Source organism: Phocoena phocoena, chromosome 4, assembly GCF_963924675.1.
Source record: "Phocoena phocoena chromosome 4, mPhoPho1.1, whole genome shotgun sequence".
In the NCBI taxonomy this organism is placed as follows: Eukaryota; Metazoa; Chordata; class Mammalia; order Artiodactyla; family Phocoenidae; genus Phocoena; species Phocoena phocoena.
In genome coordinates, this window is record NC_089222.1 from 139757341 (window position 1) to 139781741 (window position 24401).

The following is a 24401-nucleotide window of genomic DNA, read 5'->3' on the forward strand; positions in this document are numbered from 1 at the left end:
AGCAGAGAAGACCTTTAGTTTAGGGGAACAGCTTGAGCCCAGCTTCACACCCACAGAGGTATGAAATATCTGATGGTTTTGAGGGACATGTGAGAAGTTTGGTGTGGCAGGAGTGGAGGGTTTAAGAGGGAGCACAGAGACATAGGAGGATGGAAATGAAAGTTGGAGACAGATCAAGGAGAGCCTTGAGGATCTTGCTAAGAAGGCTAGACTTTATGATCTAGGAATTTCAGAGTCATTGAAAATGTCTGAGGAATCAAAGAATGTCTTAAGTTACATCAAGCACAGCAAAGTTGGTGATCAAATAAAAGGCTTTATTGGGAGCCAGAATACCCATATTTGGGCTCTGATTCAACCCTTCTTTAGATGTAAAAGTTAACCTCTCTAGAATTTGTTTTCTTTTTTCTGTGGGTAATTAAGTGAAATGTTAGGGAAAGAGAAAAGTAAATGAGATAATGTATGTGAAAGCACTTTGCCAACAATAACACATTACAGAGCAATAATGCAACCACGCACTGGATTTTGCATTGCAAACTCTGCTAAAATGAAATAAACAAGCTATTATCACAGGGTCAGCCTCTTCCTCTAAACACAAAAGTCTGATTTATCACTTTATTTTAAGAAGTTTTCGGAGGTGCTTCTGTGAGATGAACCAAGAGCCACTACAGATAAGTTGTTTTGTTTTCAGCCCTCCAGTCCAATTGTTTTGAAAACATCTGTGTCATCACTCCACATTTTGTGGACATCAAAATGGTAAACCCCCATGGTACAGGGTAAAAGAAACAGGAAGCCATCTCTCTCTCTGCAGTTTCTTAATTGTATCTTAGATTACATGGTTAATATCCAAAAGTTTTACAAATGCTATTTCAGTAAACTGGGATTAAAACAATAAATAAAAGCAAAGCAGAGTTGTACTGTTTAAGGTTTGGGTGGGGAAGCAGGGGGAGGAGGGACAAGCAGTGGGTGGGATTAGGGTTGAACATTTTTTTTACATTTCCCTGAAACTGGATTCTGCCCTAGTAGAGTTCCACTGCTGCCAGGAAAATATTAAGTAGATATTTAAATTAAGCAAAAGGATATTGCATTGCTGAAGACATACTGTGCCTTCTTGAAACAAAATACCTCGTGTAGGCAAACATCCTGTTTCAGAGACCCCCAACCCCACCCCAGAGGAATGAATAAAAGCAAGATTAAGCAAGAATCAAAGTGGTGATAATATAAGCTCTGAGTGTCATTTTTCTTGAACAATATCAATGTAAAATATTGGCTTCCAGAAAGAAAAATCACCCTTGGTAATGAAAAAATACCAACAAAAATAAAATGTACTTCTGAATCATATCAAAATCCTATGAGGTCTTTGTTTATAAAACCAGACCTTGGTGAGCCTGCCAGTCTGCTGACCCACACACTCAGAAGCCTGCAAAAATAAGATTTAGCATGTTGCCTCCTCATTGGAACAGACTTTACATTTATAAAGAAGCTTAATAAAGAGAACTAGCTCACATTTGAGCTTCACTCCACAAGAAATTGAAATTTGAGCTCAAGTAAAGAGCCTACATCAAGGTTACTTCTGAAACTTTTCATCTCCATACTATGAATGGGGCTCAGTTATTGTTTTGATAATTACTGATTTCTAATTTTATGGCACTTTGGCCAGTGAAGGAGGTACAAGATACTGATTTTTTGAATACTGGTTGTTACTCCTCTGGTGGCCAATTTCTGCAAATTGACCATGCTTAAAAAGAAGGCTTATCTTCTAATTGTTGAGTGCAGGTTTCTATGAATAACCACTAGATCAAAATTAGTAATGCATATATAATTTTCATGTCATCGATCTATCAAAGACTGAGAAAGGCAAATTTAAATCTCTCACTAAGGTGGATTTGTCTATTTCTCTGTACAGTTCTTTATGTATTTTGAGGCTATGCTATTAGGTATATACAACTTTATCACTGTTATATATTCTTCATAAATGTAAACTGTTTTTATTATGTGATAACCCTCAACTTTCTCCAGTAATGTTTTCTGCTTTCTGTTTCCAGTCTCGTCAGCTTTATTTTGACTGAAATTTAGCTACTATATCTTATCCCATCTATTTGCTGTCATTCCTTCTCTGTGTTAGATGTTTGTGTAAATAGTATACACATAACTAACTTTAGAATAATTTTTAAAAATCTACTTCATCACTTTCTGTCTTTAATGGCAAGTTTGGTCTACTTACATTTATTGTTACTGATATATCTGATTTCTACCACTTTACTCTTGCTATTATTGCTATGGCTGTTCTTTATTTCTCCTTTCCAAATACCTGATTGGATTGATCTATTTTTCTTTGTTCCTTTTTTGTTTCTCTACTTGTTAATCTTTAAACAAAATCTAAAGTTAATCACCAAATGTCCTTCTCCCAAAGAATGGAAGGAATTTAGGAACCCTCAACACTAGTCATTCATCCTTATAAGATAATGTTGGCCAGTATTTTTATTCCACCTTATTAGAGTCTGTAAAAGGTAAAAAAAGAAAGGTTAAGAGCCCAGAAGGTAACTAGAGTTTTGTCAGTTTCTCCCAGCTCACTGGAGATTTTCTTCTACTGCCCCTCTGTGCCCTGTTTTGTTGTTGAGAAGTCTGCTGTCCTCATAACTGTCATTATTTTCAGATAGTCTGTCTTTTTTCTTTAGTGCTGGCTCTAAAGTACTTTGTCTTTGGTGTTCTTCAGTCTTACCATAATGTAATTAGAGAAGATGAATTCTTATTTACCCTTCTCTGACTGGTGTTTCCTGTATTTGGAGAATGGTTTTGTCCACCAATTTTGGGAAAGTCTTAGCTTTTATCTCTTCCAATATTTCATCTCTTCCGTTCTTTTTATTTTCTCTTGCTGGAACTTCTATTAGATCTACATAAGACATTACTATGAGTCCTTCCCAACTGTTGACTTTTTTTCTCATTTTCTACCCCTTTGTCATGTGCTGCACTCTGAAAACAATCTCAAGTCTCCCTTCTCTAATTCACTCTTTTTTTCAGATCAACTGCTTAATCCATCTACTGAGTTTTTGGTATTTTTTGACGCTGAATTTTGAATACTGTTTTGTGTTTCTAGAAATTCTATTGTTTCTTCCTCAAGATTATCTATTCTTTTCCATAATATCTTCTTCCTCTCTTTTTTGGTTCCTTCTTTTATGTATCTAGTCACTTTTAAATTTATTCACTTTATATTCTCTATCATACTTCAATTATCTAATATTCTTCAGGGTTTAATCTGTTGTTTCTGCTGAATCTTGGTCTTGGTAGATTGTTTCTTCCTGTTTTCAAAATTTGGGGTTGCAGAATCATTTTCTGTGGGTCTTTGTAGGAATTCTGTAAAGCCTGGATTGAAGGCAAGCTTCTCCAGGAAGATTTTGTACTTACTTCCTCCAGGTGCCCAAGGTTATCACTAGCTCATAACTACTTTTCAATGGTTAATTTCTGACTCAGGATTGTTGGACCACACAGTTGTGTGCATGTGTGTATAGGGGAGGGATCATGTCCAATTCCTGCTTTGTGCAAGACCAAGATCTCATTTCCTGCCCCTAATTAACCTTTAAAACCCAAATCTCTGTATTATAGACATTGGAACCCCACCCCCATTCATGCCACCTAAGGCAACCAGGTGACAACGTGAGAATGGGCTGCCCTGTTCTCAGTTCCCCCCTTTTTTTTAGTCCCTAAGAAATTCACTGACTTTCTTCTCAGTTCAGCTATGCATTTAAAAGGACGTTAGATTCTATGCATAATTTCCAGGTGCTCCACAAGAGATCCTTTTAAGTTCAATATTTTATTAGAACCAAGAGTCTTCTCTGCATATTTTTTACCCATTTACTTTAAAACTTTTCCATTTTCTTTTTTTTTTTTTTTTTTTTTAAACATCTTTATTGGGGTATAATTGCTTTACAATGGTGTGTTAGTTTCTGCTTTATAACAAAGTGAATCAGCTATACATATACATATGTTCCCATATGTCTTCCCTCTTGCGTCTCCCTCCCTCCCACTCTCCCCATCCCACCCTTCCAGGCTGTCACAAAGCACCGAGCTAATATCCCTGTGCCTTGCGGCTGCTTCCCCCCAGCTATCTACCTTACTACGTTTGTTAGTGTGTATATGTCCATGACTCTCTCTCGCCCTGTCAAAACTCACCCCTCCCCCTCCCCATACCCTCAAGTCCGTTCTCCAGTAGGTCTGCGTCTTTATTCCTATCTTACCCCTAGGTTCTTCATGACATTTTTTTCCCTTAAATTCCATATATATGTGTTAGCATACGGTATTTGTCTTTTTCTTTCTGACTTACTTCACTCTGTATGACAGACTCTAGGTCTATCCATCTCATTACAAATAGCTCAATTTCATTTCTTTTTAAGGCTGAGTAATATTCCATTGTGTATATGTGCCACATCTTCTTTATCCATTCATCTGATGATGGGCGCTTAGGTTGTTTCCATGTCCTGGCTATTGTAAATAGAGCTGCAATGAACATTCTGGTACATGACTCTTTTTGAATTTTGGTTTTCTCAGGGTATATGCCAAGTAGTGGGATTGCTGGGTCATATGGTAATTCTATTTGTAGTTTTTTAAGGAACCTCCATACTGTTCTCCACAGTGGCTGAACCAATTCACATTCCCACCAGCAGTGCAAGAGTGTCCCCTTTTCTCCACACCCTCTCCAGCATTTATTGTTTCTAGATTTTTTGATGATGGCCATTCTGACTGGTGTGAGATGATATCTCATTGTAGTTTTGATTTGCATTTCTCTAATGATTAATGATGTTGAGCATTCTTTCATGTGTTTGTTGGCATTCTGTATATCTTCTTTGGAGAAATGTCTATTTAGATCTTCTGCCCATTTTTGGATGGGGTTGTTTGTTTTTTTGTTATTGAGCTGCATGAGCTGCTTGTAAATTTTGGAGATTAATCCTTTGTCAGTTGCTTCATTTGCAAATGTTTTCTCCCATTCTGAGGGTTGTCTTTTGGTCTTGGTTATGGTTTCCTTTGCTGTGCAAAAGCTTTGAAGTTTCATTAGGTCCCATTTGTTTATTTTTGTTTTTATTTCCATTACTCTAGGAGGTGGGTCAGAAAGGATCTTGCTGTGATTTATGTCATAGAGTGTTCTTCCTATGTTTTCTTCTAAGAGTTTGATAGTTTCTGGCCTTACATTTAGGTCTTTAATCCATTTTGAGCTTATTTTTGTGTATGGTGTTAGGGAGTGATCTAATCTCATACTTTTACATGTACCTGTCCAGTTTTCCCAGCACCATTTATTGAAGAGGCTGTCCTTTCTCCACTGTACATTCCTGCCTCCTTTATCAAAGATAAGGTGTCCATATGTGCGTGGGTTTATCTCTGGGCTTTCTATCCTGTTCCACTGATCTATCTTTCTAAAACTTTTCCATTTTCAATGCAGCTGTCAACCTAGCTCACACTATGCTCCACTTCATTCATTTATTAATTAATCAACTGTCAAAAGTTAATTGTACATATGAATTGTTCAATACCCTACAGCATAAAAACTGTAAAAAAAAAAATGTGCCTACTTTAAACTCTCTGAGAATCAACAATTCCATTATGTATTTTATTCAAAACATACATGACTACATTATTTTTCTTGGGCTCTAAAGATACCTTTGAAACTCTGACATGCCAAAATATTTCAGTGGATGGAGACATTCTTAACTCCTCTTGAGTGGATTATCTAGTTTGGGGATTTTGGTTTTCTTTATTTGTTCCCCCATTACCTCCCCTTAGTTATTCTGTGACAACGCTGCTTATGCCCATCATGTTTTAGAAATAGAGCGACTTGTTCCATTTCAAAGTCTCTCCCTGCTTGGGTTTTCTTTCTTTGCCCCTCTTTAAACGTTGGTGTCCCTGGAGTTTTGTCCTCGGTCCTCCATTCTCCTCACTTCATAGATATCCCTGGGCGTCTAAGCTCTCACGTTCCAACTACAACACGCACGCTGTATTGGTTTCCAAGGTTTGTCATTAACAGAGGACCACATACTAAGTGGCTTAAAACAACAGGAACGTGGTCCCTCATAGTCCTGGAGGCTAGAAGTCTGAAATCAAGCTCTCAGGAAGGCTGTGCTCCCTCTGGGACTCTGGATAAAATTCTTCCTTTCCTCTTCCATATTCTGGTGGTGGCTGGCAATCCTCAGCGTTCCTTAGCTTGCAGCTGCATCCTTCCAATCTCTGCCTCCATCTTTACATGGCCTTCTCCCTGTGTCTTCACATCATCTTCCCTCCATGTATGTCTGGGTCCAAATGTCCCCTTTTGATAAGGACACCAGTCGTTTTATTAGGCCCACCCTTGTGACCTCATCTTGACTTGATCAAATCTGAAAATACTCTATTTCCAAATCAGGTCACATTCCAAGGCACCAGAAATTAGGACGTCGACATATTTTTCTGTGGGGGAACAATTCAACCCGTAATACATGCTTATCCCTTGAGTCTAGCACTTTCTCCCAAACGCCTGACCAAATATGAAGAGAAGAGCTGCAATTTTTGGAGGCATCACTATAACCCAAGTACTGTTTATGCACTTCACACATATGTCTTATTTAATCCATACAGCACCATATGAGGTAGGCATTACTATCATCCTTATTGTAGTGGCAAAAAAACTAAGGATCAGCAAGATTAAATGCCTTCCCAGAGCTAGAAAATGGCCTAGTTTAGAACTCACGTGCAGCGACCCATGATAAAGAATTTTAACCCTAGCTCTACATGGGCCCACTGAACTGCCTTGTGTGTATCACATGGGCATCTTAAGTACAGGACGAACCAAACCAGAATCATCTATCTTAATTTTTTTTTTTTTACATTTACTAACATCCACCCAGCCATTCTTGCCAAATCAAAGCTATTTTCAATGCGATTCTTTTCTTGGTTTTCAGGAAAAACAGAGAAATCATTATCATCATGGAAACGTAAAGGTTACGGGCTGAGCAACAGACGATCTTGAAAATCTCCTTTATCCCTTGACTTATTACTTACATCTCCTTTGAAAAGGCCGTTTCAGAATCTACAACAATTTAACAAATTTATTCCACCATTCTATTACCTTGTGTTCTTCCTGGACATTTTTGATCATGTAGGATAGGAATAAGAGCTCAGACTATGGATTCAGACAGAACTGGGTTAGAATTCTGGCTCTTCACGTCATTGGCTAGGACATCTTGGGCTACTATCTTATTTTCCCTAGCTTTAATTTCCTTATCTGTAAAGTGAGAATAATAAATAGTCCCTAGACCACAGGATAGTTGTGGGATTTAAGTGAGATAATCCCTTTTTAATAAAGAACATGGCCAGCTGCCTGACAACAGTGTGCACCCAACAGATGGTGACTGTTGCTATTTCTGTCTTTATCATTTCAGTCACACGTATAACCCAATGGCAGTTTCCTCAATTCAGCTCATAGTTTAAAAATATAATTAGTTTTGACTTTAGGATTTAACTTTTAGTTGGGCTGGTTGTTTAGTTGCTTGACTTAGCATAAAAAATCGTAACCAGAAGCTTATAGAAACACATTCCATAATGCAGACATAATGGGAGAGATCTTTGGAAGTGTTTAGAGGCATGACAAAGTAAAATAAAGAAATGTATAGTTTATAGAAAACAAATGTGTGGTTACCAAAGGGGAAAGGGAAGGAGGGGTACAAATTAAGGGTGTGGGATTAACAGATACAAACTTTTATGTATAAAACAGATAAGCAACAAGGATAGACTGTATAGCACAGGGAATAATACCCATTATCTTATAATAACCTATCATGGAGTATAAACTTCAAAAATACTGAATCACTGTGTTATATACCTGAAACTAACACAATATTGTAAATCAACTATACTTCCATTAAAAAAAAAAAAAGAAATGTGTAGCTTTACCAAGAAGTTCTTTAAGTATAAATGAGCACAGGCCTTGGAATTGGCTCTGGTCTCACCCATCTCCGCGTGTGTCCTCGGGAAAGTTGTTTCACCTCCCTAGGGCTCGATTTTCTCATGTTTAAGAGTTTTATGATAGTTGATTGTATGTTTCCACTTGACTAGATCATGGGATGCCTAGATATTTAGTTAAACATTATTTCTGGGTGTGTCCGTGAGGGTGTTTCCAGAAGATACCAGCATCTGAATTGTGAGACTGAGTAAAGCACAGACAGGGAGAGGGGGACAGAGAGAGAGAAAGATTGGTTCTGCTTCTTTGGAGAACCCTGCCTAATACAAAGCTGAACGAAGATCACCAAGAATCTTGTACATCCGTCTCCTGTGATTCTGTGGTTCCCACTAACTAAAGCCGGATTCCCATTCACTCAAATAAATGCATGTTTACTGACTTCCGCACACGGGCCACGAGCTTGCTGCTTTGGCTGGTGGTGAAGAATATGCAAAAGACCTAATCACCAACTCAGGATGCTCACAATCGAATAGAACAGACAGGCTTATAAATAACTAACTCTAATAAGATTAAATCGTAGTAATATGTTGGTCATCTGGGCTTGGTTGGAGAGTGTATTCTTCTATTGCTTGTTATTCGTCTGCTTTCAAGCCCAGCTTGGAGATGTCCTATGTAGAAAGGACCGTGTGCAGGTGATGAGAGCCTTCTGCCACTCTGAAAACTCAAAATCCTGACTTTCTAAGAAACCAGACCAGCAAAGACTCACACTGGGCGTACGCTCTCTGTCTGCACTGAGCTGTTCGCTAATGTAACTCACTCTGTCCGTGGAGGATGTCACAAGAAGCAGGCTGGCACTACATGGTACTGCCACTGAGGCAGGATGGTGGTCATGACTGTAGCCTCAGTGAAGCCCGAACATTAAGTCCAGGGATCCTGCTTTTAGGATTCTGCACCAATAAAAATATTGCCTTCCCTGTGAAACTTTTTTGAAAACAGGCATTAATTCCCCAAATGGCTCTTTTTACACTGGCCACCAGGATGCTCAGAGCCATACTGGAAGATTAGCTACAGCATCTGGGCCAAGCTTGTGGCCAAAATGGCTGCATTCTTCCTTCATGTGACCTTGGTTTTCCATTAATATTTGTAATTGCCTTAGTACTGATCTCATACAAACAAACATCAGTTTCTAACTGATCAGTAGCTTGGTTCACATGATTACCAGTAGTTTAGTTCACAAGGCATCTCAAATCCTTCATGGAATTAAATGCTATGTCCAGTATACAGATGCATTATAGAATATAGTATAAAACCAAATAAAGTGTGGCGATGAAAGAATTGGTAAGACGTTGGCAGAGAAGCAATGAAGGTGCCAGCAGATCAAGGATGGCTTCCTAGACAAGGTGGATTTCAAAGATGCCTTGAAAAGTGAGAAGGATTTGTTAGCAGAGAGAGGAAGGGCATTCCATGAGAGGGAACAGCATGGGCGAGGACACTTGTGACAACACAGCACAGGAGAATGATGTGACTGGAGGGCAGGACAGGGTGGAGGCTGCAAAGGGATTTAGAAATCTTGTCATCAGGGAACAAAGGAAGCTTTTCTTTACTAGTCATGTTTACAGTCATCTTGTTCCTCAGCTATTTTGAAACATGTCTGAATCACTCATTTGAGCTCTTAATCATACTCTCTGCTGTCACAAATTACTTAACTTCATGTGGCTGGGTCTTATCTGCTTCTCACAGGCTTTGGTCATTTCCTCTGTGACTGGTGTGAGAGTAGCAAGTACCCAGTAAATACCTCACGCATTGAGTAGAAGTTACCCAGCAGGGAGGGCCTGAGGAAGACACAATACAAGAAGTTCTAGCCATGTGTGTTTGGGGGCCAGGAACAGGGGGTTTTAAATCACATAAGAGCTTTTATCCTTGGTGACTAGAATATTCTAAGTGCTCAGTAAATGAATGAATGAATGGATGGATGGATGGATGGATGGATGAATGGATGCAGACAAGGAGCCAGTTAAAAGATGAATTGGCAACCTTTTGTCTCTGAGACTTCTGACTCCCAAGAGCATTTGTACTCAAAGTGGATATTTAGAAAATAAAAATAGAAGTGTTTGGGCTTCCCTGGTGGCGCAGTGGTTGAGAGTCTGCCTGCCGATGCAGGTTCGTGCCCCGGTCCGGGAGGATCCCACATGCCGCGGAGCGGCTGGGCCCATGAGCCATGGCCACTGAGCCTGCGCGTCCGGAGCCTGTGCTCCGCAACGGAGAGGCCACAACAGGGAGAGGCCCGCGTACCGAAAAAAAAAAAAAAAAAAAATAGAAGTGTTTGAAAAGCCCCATGCCTTAGCACCCATTTTAGGGAATAAAAATAAAGAAAAAGAAAAATCTTCTCAAAATGATGTAAGCTGCTGAAACCAGAGGTTCTGTTGCATTTTGGTCAGCGTTCTGCAACTCTGAAGAAAAGTGGATGAAGACCGTGCCTTACTCTTTGCCAGCTCTCTCAGTTAGCACATGGCTGAGCATATTGTCAAGGCCAAAGAAATAACAGTGACTGCCGGAGGCCACCCAGCACATGGAGGGACAGCGTCAGAAGCTGCAGGGGCTTCATCAGACATCACAAAACTTACGTTCTCTAGAACATATTAGTTCCATTGTACAATGGGGACCCATGCTTTCTAAAACTCGATCTGTGTTCACAGCCTTGGTGAAGAAGAATTGGAAATACCACCTGGAAGTCAGATTCCCGGGTTGTCCCTGAGTTGTCTCGGCTGTTGATGTGAGCACAGTAAAATGTATAAGGCTGAGTATTGCGCTTGATCTGATCTGTCTGAACGGAGCTCAGCACTGCCACCAGTGAATGGAGCTGCGGGGCTTCTTCCTCAGCTCTCACACTGTGTTTTGTGCCTGAAATGGCCCTGTATTTCCCCGTGAGTGCCTTGATGCAGGACCTTTACAGAATTTATTGTGCCAGCCAATGACAGCCCCCAAAACACATCTGAAGGGAAAAGCTTTAGGACAATTCTTTCTTTTGCCAACTTCCTTTTCTAAATGATGCCTTTATTTCAAATAATGAAGGTGTATGAAAGCAAAATTTATTTAGTGTCTTCTCTCTAGCTAAGAGCACCTCAAACCTTATAATTTATGAAAATCACACAGGAATGTGTTAACTATGTAAAATCCTCACCCCCACGCCAGGATTCATAAAATTTAGAGATGGGCATTTTTAAATCATAAGTCTCCCAGGGAACCCTGATGCAAGTGGTTCTGGTCACACTTGGGAGAAACATTTCCCAGTCAGCCTCCAAATTAAGCTGAGCCAGCAAAGAGCCATTTAACTGGGTCCCATGTCAGGGCTCCTCTTATTAAGACTGATTTCACTGAATGATACTTTGATCTACAGCTGTGAACATGAGAAACAGCCCAACCCCCTGAGATGTAGACCCAGATATACAGATATTCACACCAAATAGATAGATAGACAGACAGACAGGTATGATATATAGATATAAATGATAGAGACAGATATATAACTGATAGACAGATATAGATAAATGATAGATATACAGATGATAGAAAGAATAGATGATGGATAGATGATGAAAGAGAAAGAAAGAAAGAAAGTAAGAAAGAAAGAAAGAAAGAGAAAGAAAGAAAAAGAAAGAAAGAAAGAAAAAGAAAGAGGGAGGAAAGAAGGAAGGAAGGAAGGGAGGAAGGAAAAAATGAAGGGAGGAAGAGAGAGAAAGAAAGAACAGGTGTGATGTATTGTCTAACTACTACACTTTGAGGGGGAGGGGCACAATCACCAACCTTGCCAGGATGACAGGTGTAAGCCAGGGTTTCCTAGAATGTCTGGCAGCTCTACTATTTTTCTTGTGACTTCCCTGTTACCCACCTACAATAAACCAAGGAACACATTTTTCCCTAGACTCAGAATTAATAGCTGGGCCGTCTTTCCCCCATTTGTTTTCTTTTTATTCTAGGGACACTGAGGCATGTATTGATGGAGGCACCTTCACACAGCCTGCTGACACTTTGGACCCAAATAACACCCACTTTCTGCAACTGTGCAGGATTTAAAAGTTTGCGTTAAAAATACATACATATATACACAAACATACAAACCCCCCTCCTGGTTTCACCGTCTGTTAAGTTCTTGCTTTAGCCCCTGTTCTCTATCCGTTTACTCTGAATATGGATTCTGTCTTGTTCCTTTATTTATATTTGTGTGAGCTTTCTTAAATCCATTTTGAAACAAGGAGAGAGTGTAAATATATCCAATGAAGGTATACATTTATTCATTAGGGTTATTTTATGAGTTTCTTTAAAGCTTTTGAGGTAAAGACAGTGAGTCTCAAAACCAGGAGCTTTGAGAAGTGAGGAATTCAGGTACAAGAGCCCGATCTGAACACAGACAATACCCCAAGTTCTGCTGTTTCTTCTTGCTAACACACCATCTTCGGGCCGGTGTGTGTCAGGACCATTTTTAGGTCTAGGACATGAATGTCAGTATGTAGGTGATCGATGGTGCAAGTGCTTCAGAGCAAATAATGGGTTATTTTTTTTTGGGGGGGGGTTGGTTATCTTTTTGATTTGCACTTATGAGTGCCAATCAATGTGTTTATGTAGTAGGAACTATATGAACCAGTCAGAACCAGGTTTGGAGAATTCTACCTAAGTATACGGAGTTCTCTACACTCAAAATGTGCCCAAGTGAGGTGCCTGGATCCCAGAGCTGGGGCCTAAGGTACAGAGGCAGCAGCTGACAGAGTGGTCCCCACGTCCTGCCATCTCTACGCTGGGGAATTTTCTGGATTGTGCAACGCAGCTCTGTGTGTGTGTGTTCATCTGTGTGTCTGTGTATGAACACACACACAGGAGGCTTGACCAATAACTGAAAGACTCACAACTTGCAAAACCAGCCACAATGAGCCCTCTTACAAACCCTGTTAACTGAATAACTGCCTCTGCATTGGCATGAAGCAACCAAAGGAGGGAACAGCTGAAAGAGGACTTTCTTCAGGAGATGAAACCAGCCTTTACACAGAAACTTAATATGAGCCAATCTGTGCAACCTGGCTTCCACCCAACCGACTGACATTTAATGAGCACCTACTACATAGATCACAAATGGTGGATGCTTTGACTTGATTCAATTGCTTCTTTGCCTCTTTCCCATGTAAATATCTCTCCTGTTTTCTAAACAGTTTATTTCACATAGGAAGCCGCAAGTCTGGCCCTACTGGAAAGGATACTGATGACATCAAAGGCTATTGCTGGCAGGACAGAAATAGGACCTCGTCAGTTAAAAGCATATAATGGCACCAGGCTTAGCTCCTGGGTCTGCGATTCTACACGGAACCCAGATAAGCATCTTTAACATGGGCCTCTCCTCAGATTGATTCTCTCACCTTAGAGAACTAAAAAGACTTTGTTTTGCGTAAACTGAAGAAAATACTTTCTTAAGGAGGAAGGCAAAGGGTGAGATGGGCTTGGGCGGACATCCTCTGGGTTTCTATGTCATCCCGTTCAGCGTCAGCCAGTGTCCAAGGCAACAGCATCCCTGCCCTTCCAGTCCTCTCCAGGCACATGTCTGTTCTCAAGCCTTTTTTAGGTACCACACATCCCGGATGGGCATCTCGGACATCTGCCCTTCCATATTTTTTCCCATTCAACAGGAAATGCCTCCTGTTCTAAGTCTCAGTAACAAGTAATGGGTCTCAGGAATGCAGCTTAGTTCCCACGATCAAACCAAATACATGCCCTCTGCATAAATGCCAACTGTCTGTCAAGAAACATGAAAACCAGCTTTGTCCCTCTCATACGGTGCAACTGAGACTCTCTCCACTGTCTCCTATAAAAGCCTTACAACGTGTGCTTCCAGATCAGGGATGGATGATCCCTTTCGTACCTATAACTGCATCAAATCATTTTGCTGCAAAGCCACACAGTGACAACCCTGAAGAGAAACCCAGTCCATGAACCCAAGTCAGAGGTTTTGCCAAGGACTCTGCACTCTGAACTCTCCTGTTCGGAAAGCAACGGGAACAGAAGTCCACTGGATGTGACCTGATGCAGAAGGAGGGGCAGGGGTGGGAATCACGTCACGGAGGGGATTTGAACCCGTCTGCCATCACACTTCATGGAGACGAATAGAGGTGACTTCTGCGGCAAGGGAGAATCAAGTTTGCACCAACCTCACCCATGCACACCTCTTATTACTCCAGCAACAAGGGGCAGCCCGGACAGGACTACCCAGTGGCTAGGCACCCCTTCATCCATTCCTCCCTCAGTTAATATTCATTGAGCACCTAGTACACACTAGGTACTGCACCTGGCCATGGAGGTAGGGCCTTTGTGGGGCTTACATTCTATTGAGGGAGGAGATAATAAGAGAGCTTTCACATAAATGTCCACTATAGTGACAGATGGGAATAAAGGCAATAAAGGAAAATGAGGCAGGTGGGGGGTTGAGAGTCACTGGGTAGAGTGGGGAGGGGGCGATTCTGGATGGAGTGGTCAGGAAAGGCTTCTGAAGAGATGTTTGCACAGAGCCCCGGTGAAGGACAGAACTCCCTGGAACCAAGGGGGTTTCGGGCTGAGGCGACAGCCAGTTCAGCCCCTGAGGCAGAACAAGAGGGGGACCAGGTGGCTGCAGTGGGTGATGGGAGGGAACCGGCAGGGCTACTGCAAAGGGCTGAGATTCATTCCAACCCCCCTCCCCCCCGAAAGGAAGAGAACGAAGGAGTCAGAAGGGCCTGAGCTCTAACTCGGCCTCTTATTAACTGCAGGCTGACCTCTCCAAGCTTCAGTTTCCTCATCAGGGCACTTGTGACAAAGACACTACCTATTTCCCAAGATTTCATGACACCAAACTTTCTATGTCTGCACATCGCTCACCAAATACCTTATATAGAGTCAGGACCCACTGAGTTGTCACCATTGCTATTGTGGTGATATTTTTGGTTTTATGTATTGCATTTCCTCTGAGGAGGTTTAAGGCATCCTTCCTATTACCTTTAGTTTTGCTAAATAAATAAATTCCTGGCATTTTCCTCAAATCCAGAGCCATTGCTTTGGCTTGGGTTTAGAACTACTTCTGGTAAAGAATTTTTCTGGCTCTCAGAGTCTGTGTTATAGGTCAGTGATAGCTGGAATTTCAGAGTTTGAGATCAAACAATATAGGGCTCCCAACTGTTAATTTTGCTAGATAAAAAAAAACTTTTAAAGCCTACCTTCTATTATAAATAGCACCTCATAAAAGGAAGGATATTTAACACCAAATAACCTCAGAGAAAAGCCAATTCTTCCTTAGAGAGGTCACTTTTCATGGATTCTCTCTCTCTCTCTCTCTCTTTCACACACACACACACACACACAGAGCAGTGAACATTTCACTGTGGGTGGACCAACTTCTGCCGGCTTCCATTTACAACCATTGCTCCAGGCAGTGGAGGGTGACCAATGCCAAGGGCAAGAAGAGAGAGCCCAATGAAGTTCTAGGAAGGCGTGGGTCGCTGACCGAGCCTCTGACCTGCTGGGACGATAACTCGGCGCTCGTTCGTGGTCATGTTTGGGGGCGGCATATGCTTCTCCTCCATGTAGCCGCTGTAATTCATCCCGACAGTGTCCGTGCTACCCACCATCTTCCCTCCTTTGGCCATGCTGCATTCATCGGGGGAGTTCCTGGAGGGGAAGAAGACACATCCTTCCATTATTGCGGCAACCCAGAGCCCTCCTCCCTGTCTCCGCATGATACCCAGAGAAGCAAGGAGGGGCAAGGTGGAGGGGTGTGAGGAAGGGGGAGGAGACTGTGAAAAGACAAATGCAGTGTCTGTGATGAACTGAATGGCTGTGTTTCTTCCAAATTTATATTTTGAAGCTTTAATCCCCACGTGATGGCATTTGGAGGTGGGGCCTTGGGGAGATAATTAAGTTTACACAAGGTACTGAGGGTGAGGCCCCTATGATGGGATTAGTGGCCCTTATAAGAAGACAAAGAGACCAGATACCTCTCTCTGTCTCTGTCTCTCTCCTCTTTGCCACTGAGTTTATAGTGAGAAAGTGGCCATCCTCCGCCCAAGAAGAGAGCTGTCTCCAGACATCAACCCTGCCAGCATGGCAACTTGATCTTTGACTTCCAGTCTACAGAACTGTTATTTAGGCACCCCCCCCACACACCGCACCAGTCCATGGTATTTTGTGATGGCAGCCCGAGCAGACTAAGACAGTGCCCCTGCTCAGTGGAAGCAGAGGGCAGGCACGTGGGAAGCAAAGCTGCCACCTGGCTTCTATTTCTCCAGCCAGCTCCTTCTGAAACTGTCGTGTCAAACCCCCTTCCGTGACAACTGACTGGAAACACTTGCAAGGAGCAGGGAACTGGCGCTTGTTCTCCCTGTGTGACTGTAAACAGGCCACGCACACAGATGCTGGGAGACGACCCTCAGCAAGGTTTATCCTAGAGTGCATGCCTCTTCACAAGCTCAGAACGAAATCCTTGTGCTCAATTTCAAATCCCTGCAGCCAATCTTTAGACACAGAGTTTGAAGGCCCCCAGTGTTCCTGGCTTAGGTGCAGGCAGGAAGATCAAAGGAGGGAGAAGGACAGGGGACCCCAGCAGCCCTGTAGGACTAGGATTGGGGGGAGGGAAACCAGCTATGCGCCTGCAGAAAGGAGTCAGCTGCTGGGCCTTGGGGAACAGCTCACAGGGCTGCTGTTCGTTAAGACAGCCATGGCGCCTTGGACAAAGACAAACCTGCCTTTCTAAAAAAAGAAAAAAGGGGAATATAAATTTTTAAGTGAGACTGGAAAGTTATTGGACATGGTGAAATCATACATAATGGGGAAACTCCAAACAGAAAATGCAGCTTAACCAGGAAACAGAAAAATGTTTTTTTTCTGAGGGATCTTGATGGTTGGGTTATGTCTTCTAAGGTGGATTTCTGGAAATTTCCTCTCAAGTGCTACCCAACACAGGATTCTTCATACTCTTAGGAATCTACGCATCTCCATTGGATTTCAGATTTCCATCCCCATGTCTGAGGCCCTGATGGTTATGGGCTCCACTCCAGTGAGCCTTCCTTTGTCTCCTCCACACTTTGTTTGCTGGAACTCTGCAGCCAATCTGCAGAATCTTGGAACTATAGGCCTGACATGGACGTGACCTTCAAGTCAGAGATGGTCTGAGGCATTGAGGCAGAAGGGCACTCTCTGGGTGGGGCAGGACTGAGGTGGGGTGGAAAAGGTCATTCTAGACCCAAGAGCCATGGCAGGGGTGTGGACAGGAAGAGCAGACCAAAGGCCCTGGAAAGAGTTTGTTCAGCATCTGGGAACTTTGAAAATACAGATTTGTTCTCGGCATTCCTTGCACATGTCTGGTGCTGATGGAGGGAGCTTAGGGCTGATGATGAGGAAGAAGCAGGTATGTCTGTGGATGGAGGTTATAGTTGGGGTCATCCAGGACTAAGTTCCTACCATGGGCCTGGAAATACACAGCCCTGTTTCATGGCATCCTCACAGCTGTAGTAACATGAAGGAAATTTAAAAATAATAGCAGTCGGAGTTCCCACGGTGCGAACCCTCTATATTTCCAATGCTGCCTACACGTGCATTATTTCCTCTTGATGCTGTTTTTCCTGGCTTCCAACATTTATCTCTAAAAGACCCATCCTAATATCAAAACACTGAATGTCTTCACTTGAGACTTAGTTTCCTTTCCCTTTGGAAAATTCCATCAGTTGAATGGAGTATGTATGTTTCGGTCTGTTGGTCTCAAGGAGAGAAGTTACTAGGGAAGAGAGTTAAAGGGGTTTGTTTCTTTAGGAAAAAGACTTTAGATGCTACTTAGGTGATGAGTGTCACTCAAGTAACATCTGTAAGATCTAAGATGAGCACTGTTCAGATTCATTCGTTCACTCCTCCATTTAGACTATTTTTTATTGAGTGCCTGCTGTATATCAGGTACCATAAACTCTTTCTTCTCCAGCAAGGCAGTTATCCATCTAAAAAGTTAAAAGTCAAAGAGATGTATAGAATTATAGAAAGAGGAAACATGGGGGATTATGGACCATACGTTCCAACTCTCCCATTTTCTTACAATTCAATTGTTCAATTTCCATCTCTGAGGACGAAAGCTCTAGGAACAAATCAGTTTTCCCATGGCATTGAAATAGATCCCTCATCAAATACAGAGATATAATGAGCTATTAAATTGCATTTTACCAGAGCTTTCCAAAAATATGTGTAAGCATTTAAAACAGGGACAGTCTTCAATATGGTTACTTTGTCTTCATCTTATAACCAGAAGACATAATTCATCTCATTAAGCTTTTCCAGCCAGCTTTCATTGTGAAAAAAAGCAGCAGAATGAAACCCTATTTTCAAACGTTGCACCTTCAGTTCAATAAAGAAAATTGTCTTTTTTCCACTGTATTTTGTTTTAGCTTCAGAGGAAGACAGAAGGGAACCATGTTTGTGATCACTTCAAATAGTTTTTGAATCTAAGTAATAAATCTAACAGAACTCCAACTCCAAAGAGGGGAGAGGTCACCCCATAGGGCCACTGACAGACGAGACTCAAGGCAGGTATTCAATAAATACTGGTTAAAGGGGCCCCAGGTGTTCTATTCTCACTGTTCAGTCATTTCGCCTTGTTTATTCTCTTGGAAATTTTAATAGCAAAAGAGTAGCATATATATATGTTGCTGTGTTCTGAGAGCTTAACAGTTACCAATCCTCACAACAGCCTGGTGCAGCGGCCGCTGGCATTAGCTCCATTTCTCAGATGTGTAAACTGATGACACAAAAGAGAAGGGAATTGCTCCAGGTCTCAGAGCCAGGAGGAGGCAGAACTGAGGCTTGAAGCTGGGCAGCCTCTATTCACCGGCCACACTTATAACCCCCACACAGACAGCCCCACCCAGTAAAGCTAGGATGGCTAGGATGGCGGCCCTTTAAAAAGTAAAGCAGATCTTTATTTCAGAAAGGCATCAAGAACGCCCTGCCCCACATGTTACTCTGGCTTAAGGTGTGCACTGTGATACATACACGATTCATAGTCTAGGCCACCATCCTTGCCCCTGGACTGTTCATTCCCCAGCACAGCAGATGTGTGACCCATCCAGAGCGTATCTAAAAAGATGGAAATAAGAAAGAGAGGGAAATCCTGGAGGAGGATTTTTTTTCATGGAATTTAGACACTGCTATTTTAAGAAAAAGAAATCTTAACATGATTCAGAGAATTGCGAAGTGTATATTGAAAAGTCTCCCAATAAATGCATTTTCAGCTCTTTGCCCAGCTGTGGTAAGAAATCTGCCCCTTGCTTACTGCACTGTTTAGCTCTACCTTCATTGTGCATTCCAAGAAGTCTCAGGGAGAAGCTCCCACAAACAGCCTGGTATCCTACCAGTACCAAGCCTAGAACAGAGGATCCCACGTTCTCTATTCTAACATGGTAAGGGTCTGTGCATTCAGTACATTACTTTGAAATGCACATAGCAAAGAGCATCCCTTTAAATATGATATTCTTGGTATTCACATATTTGTTCTTTAACAGTTCCTGTGAAAGTTCTAAGGCAATTCATTAGATGCCTGCTAAATGGGTAATTAATTGGTGAATATGAAAGTTCTCTGTCTTATTATTTGGGGCATCAATTTCTTTATTGCTAATAAGCATGGTTCAAGATATTTCTCTCAATGACTCTATCTTTTAAGGGCATGGAAAAGTGATTATGCAAGTCAAACCACAGTGAGATCTATCACTTCACACCTGTCAAGATGGCTATTATAAAAACAAAAACCAAAACATAACAAGTGTTGGTGAGGATGTAGAGAAACTGGAACCCTCGCGTACTGTTGGTGGGAATGCAAAATGGTACAGCTGCACTGGAAAACAGTATAGCGGTTCCTTGAAACATTTTTAAAGAAAACAACCATATGATCCAGCAATCCCACTTATGCCTATTTATCCAAAAGAATTAAAATCAGGCAAGAGATATTAGCACTTCTAGCTTCACTACAGTACCATTCACAATAGTCAAGGTGTGGAAACAACCTATATGTCCATTGATGGATGAATAGATAAAGAAAATGTGGTACACTCATACAATAGAATACTATTCTTCTTAAAAAGAAGGAAATTTGGAAATAGATGACAGCATGGATGAACCTTGAGAACATTATACTTAGTGAAAAAAGCCAGTCACAGAAAGACAAATACTGCCCGATTCCCCCTTATATGAGGTATCTAAAAAAGTCAAATTCAGAGAATCAAAGAATGAAATGTTGGTTTCCAGGAGCTGGGGGAGGGAGAAGTGGTGAAGTTACTAATCAACCATCATAAAGTCTCAGTCAAGTAGAATGAAAAGGCTCCAGAGATCTGCTGTACTACTTGGTACCTTTGGTCAACAATAAGGTACACTTAAACATTTGTTTAAAAGGTAGATCTCGTGTTGTGTTCTTACCACAATAAAATAAATAAAAAATGATTGTGTCTTAACCATTTTCTCAGATTCACATTTTCAGGTCTGGGTTCTATTTATAACCCACAAAACACTGGTCTTGACAACCCCATACAGTATGTGGCACCAGTGAGAGGGAAGAGAAGGCAGGAAGACCGCTCACAGCAGGAGAAATCCCACATGGGGCTGGGGCTGCCCTGAGAGGGGGAGGCTGATTCAGACTGAAGAATTTCAGGAAGGCACTGGACAACAGCTGGGGTGCCAGAAAGTTGGGTGTATCAGCCTCCAAGCCCCTTAAAACATCCTTGGGGCCACACAACTTCAGGAGTTTAATCTCTGCAGCAATCTAACAGATTCCATGCCACTTGGGTGTAATTGCGGTCACTCTAGGAAATAGAGAAATAATGTAGAAAGACCCCCTCAACCTTCATGATGAACAAGATAGGGGGTTGGTGCCCTTCTTCTGATAACTGGAGACACATGCCCAACTAAGATGGCCTGTTGAGCCTCAATTAATTAATCGCTCTTAAGTAGCATTTGGAGAATTAAGGTGAGTTGAGAACATGATCATTGACTTCTTAAAACATACTAGTATTATGAATTAATGATGAAAGAACATAGCAAAGAATATCAAATAAATTGGAAGATCTACTATATTTAAATTAAGGTGAGAAGTCAGACATGCTGCCAAACTCCACTGGGTTCTCGTAGGGTTACAGAATCAGAGGGCTGGGAAACTCCATTCCCAAGCCCCCAGGCAGGACTCTCCAGAAGCTACTTGGATGAACAAATGCTTAGCTTATATTAACATTTTTCTAAGGAGGAGAGTCCAACATTTCCCTCTGCAACTCCAGAGTTATATTTATGTGTATGTGTGGTGGCTCTGAATATACTTTCTTCCCCTGTCCTTCCTCAAACTATGTGACATTTGAGGTGGACTGCAAAAATGCACACAAGACATAAATGATCAAAGGAATGGAAGTGAAGGTTATATGAGGGCAGAAAAGCAATTAACCAAGAGATAAAATCAGCACATTGAGTAAGCTTACTATTTATAGTTGTTCAAGGTAGAACATCAATCTATCTCTGAACTTTCTACTTGCCAAAGCAAAAAAGGAATCTATCCTGTGACAATTCAAGGTGTCAAAAAGATACATATGAACCAGTCACTCAGCAGAAGCAAAGCTTTTCCTGGGCTGAAACTTGAGGGAAGTTTCTCTCGTGGCTTCTCTTGCAGAGAACTGGGTGATGCAGCACGCAGTATCCTTCCCAGCATCCCATAACAGACCTGAGAACATACCACACATAAAGCAGGATGCTCCAATCACACAGCTCGCAGCTGCTTCAGCTACAGGAACTGGGAGACTGTATTTCCTCAGCCAGCGCTCCATGCTTACCACTTCTTGACACTGATTTTGGAAAGAACCAGCCAACCAGAAAAATGGGTGCAAAAATATAAAAAAATAAATGATTAAAAACCGAAAAAAATCTTGAGAGATGGAATGCTACATATTCCAGTTTCCACAGTCTTCTAAGTTATATGTTTTAAATTCAAATTTGCCTCTGCATGGTGGGCAAACAAATATTTACAGACCTCATTTGTTTCATCTTCTATCCCGTATCTGACTGCTTTTACTCATGCTAGGGATGGCTCCAAAATCTTTTCATGTATTCATGTCATAGTGAAACATTCAAAATGGTGCTCAACACACAGTAAATGCTATGTGTTAGCTGTTATTATTCATCTCATCCACACGACTCCACAAGGTCAAATACCAGTAAACAGCAGCACTATTACAGGTGACTTGCAGAGAGGATGGAGGCAGGTTGTGCCCAAGGTTACACGACCAGCAGTGGAGCAGCTGGGATTTGAACCTACAGAGTTGGGGTCCTGCGTCCAAGGACTTGACCACCATGCTATAGGACCTCCCCTGGTAACTCCACACCAATGGTCTCTTTCACAGACATAACACATAATGGGATGGACCCTCAGAAGACTCAAGGTCATCACTATTGGGTATTTTCCGAAGAACATCCTAGGAGTGGCCCTGAAGACAGTCATGGATAGGGCGGCAGATGTGAGATGAGTAGGGCCAGCCCTGTGCAGACAAAGGCAGAGCCTCCTGGGAGTAGCTAAAGGCGGCAATGTTTATTTGGACATGCGTACGAATTTTGATAAGTCTGGTTTAAGAAAAAGGTGGCCACCTCGATTTACAGTTGAACATCATATGTCCCTCCCCAAACCTTCCTTGAGGTGCTCAGCAGGGTGCAAGCTCTGCAGAGATGATGGGTGAACATTCATGAGTGTGAGGAAATCAGACAAGAAGTGTCTGTGCTCAGAGAGGAGAGTGGGAATGCCTGTGACTCAGATCGTGGGTCTAAGAAGACAGAACTGAGAACCAGGACGGAAGATGGACCACTGAGAAAGTAGTCCATCTAATTTTTTTAAGATTAAGTGGACCCCAGCCCGATACAAAAGCTTCTTTTAGCTGTTTCCATAATCCTTTTCTTTGAAAAGGGGTCATGTGCCTATAAAAATGTACCAAGACATTAAAATTAGGGCTTTGGTTTTTGAAAAACAAAATAAACTTGACATCTGACATTGGTTTTCTCACATCAGAGTCTACTTACAGCAGGGCAGATTCCATCACAGAAACAGCCCACAGTGAAATGGCATAGATGCGAACGTTAGCTTGACAAGGATGCGCTGTGCCCTGAGCTGAGTGTGAATGGACCTCATTTATCCAAGCATGTCACTGAATGCAGCCCCAAGTGACAGGGCCGAGCTCACCAGCCACCTTAAATCTGTGATCCACCCTCACTTCACAACAGTTAGTGGAGGCGCTCAGGCCTGAGAGAAAGCCCAAGGCAAGTCAAAATCGAATTTGGGCAAAACTGATATAACTTCTCCTGGTGGGTGAAGGCAAACCCGCCGGTCCTCTCGAAAATCTACCCATTCTTCAAACCCCATCCTCCTTCCTGTTCCTGAATTCCTCTTGCACTTGGAGACGGCTTTCCCCTGCCTTGTTCTCCACCACATGCTGGTGGAGTCATTTTTTTTTTCACATTTGAAATGCATTTTTTTTTTTTTTTTGTGGTACATGGGCCTCTCACTGTTGTGGCCTCTCCCGTTGTGGAGCATAGGCTCCGGACATGCAGGCTCAGCGGCCATGGCTCACGGGCCCAGCTGCTCCGCGGCATGTGGGATCTTCCCAGACCGGGGCACGAACCCGTGTCCCCTGCATCGGCAGGCGGACTCTCAACCACTGCGCCACCAGGGAAGCCCTGAAATGCATATTTTTAAAAAAAACTTTTATTGGAGTATAGTTAATTTACAATGTTGTGTTAGTTTCGGGTGTACAGCAAAGTGATTCAGTTACGCATATGCATATATCCATTCTTTTTAGATTCTTTTCCCATATAGGTTATTACAGAATATTGAGTAGAGCTCCCTGTGCTATACAGTAGGTCCTTATTAATTACCTATTTTATATATAGTAGTGTGTATATGTGAACTAATTCAGACAGAGAAAAGACAAATATCATGTGATATCGCTTATATGTGGAATCTAAAAAAAATGGTACAAATGAACTTAGTTTCAAAACAGAAATAGAGTCACAGATGTAGACAACAAACTTACGGTTACCAAAGGCAAAAGAGGGGGAGAGGGATAAATTAGAAGGTGGAGTATTCTTGAGCTTTACTTCCAGAGAGTCTGCTTTCCTGCTACCAGAGTCATCTTCCACAAAGACAAGTCCATGCTGGCCACGTGCAACCCAAGCCCTTCCTCGGCCCATAGAGCCTTCCGACAAATCCACACTCCCTAGACTGTCCTCGGCCATCTGGCCCTGGGCCTCCTCAACTCATTCATTTAAAAAAATTATTAAAGTATTGTTGATTTACAATGTTGTGTAAGTTTCAGGTGTACAGCAAAGTGATTCAGGTATGCATTTTATACACACACACACACACACACACACACGTTCTTTTTCAGATTGTTTTCCCTTTTAGGTTATTACAGAATATTGAGTA

General features: G+C 42.0%; 1 protein-coding gene across 5 annotated transcripts in view; it reads right to left on the bottom strand.

The window, feature by feature from the left end:
- The window catches only part of ERG (ETS transcription factor ERG), a 109877-nt gene that overhangs the window by 26713 nt on the left and 58763 nt on the right, over nt 1-24401 (bottom strand). For all 5 annotated transcript variants that reach the window (XM_065875755.1, XM_065875756.1, XM_065875759.1 and 2 more), the window contains one exon: nt 15444-15595. In XM_065875755.1, coding sequence (XP_065731827.1) covers nt 15444-15595 — 152 coding nt within the window. The remainder of the gene's footprint in view (nt 1-15443; nt 15596-24401) is intronic.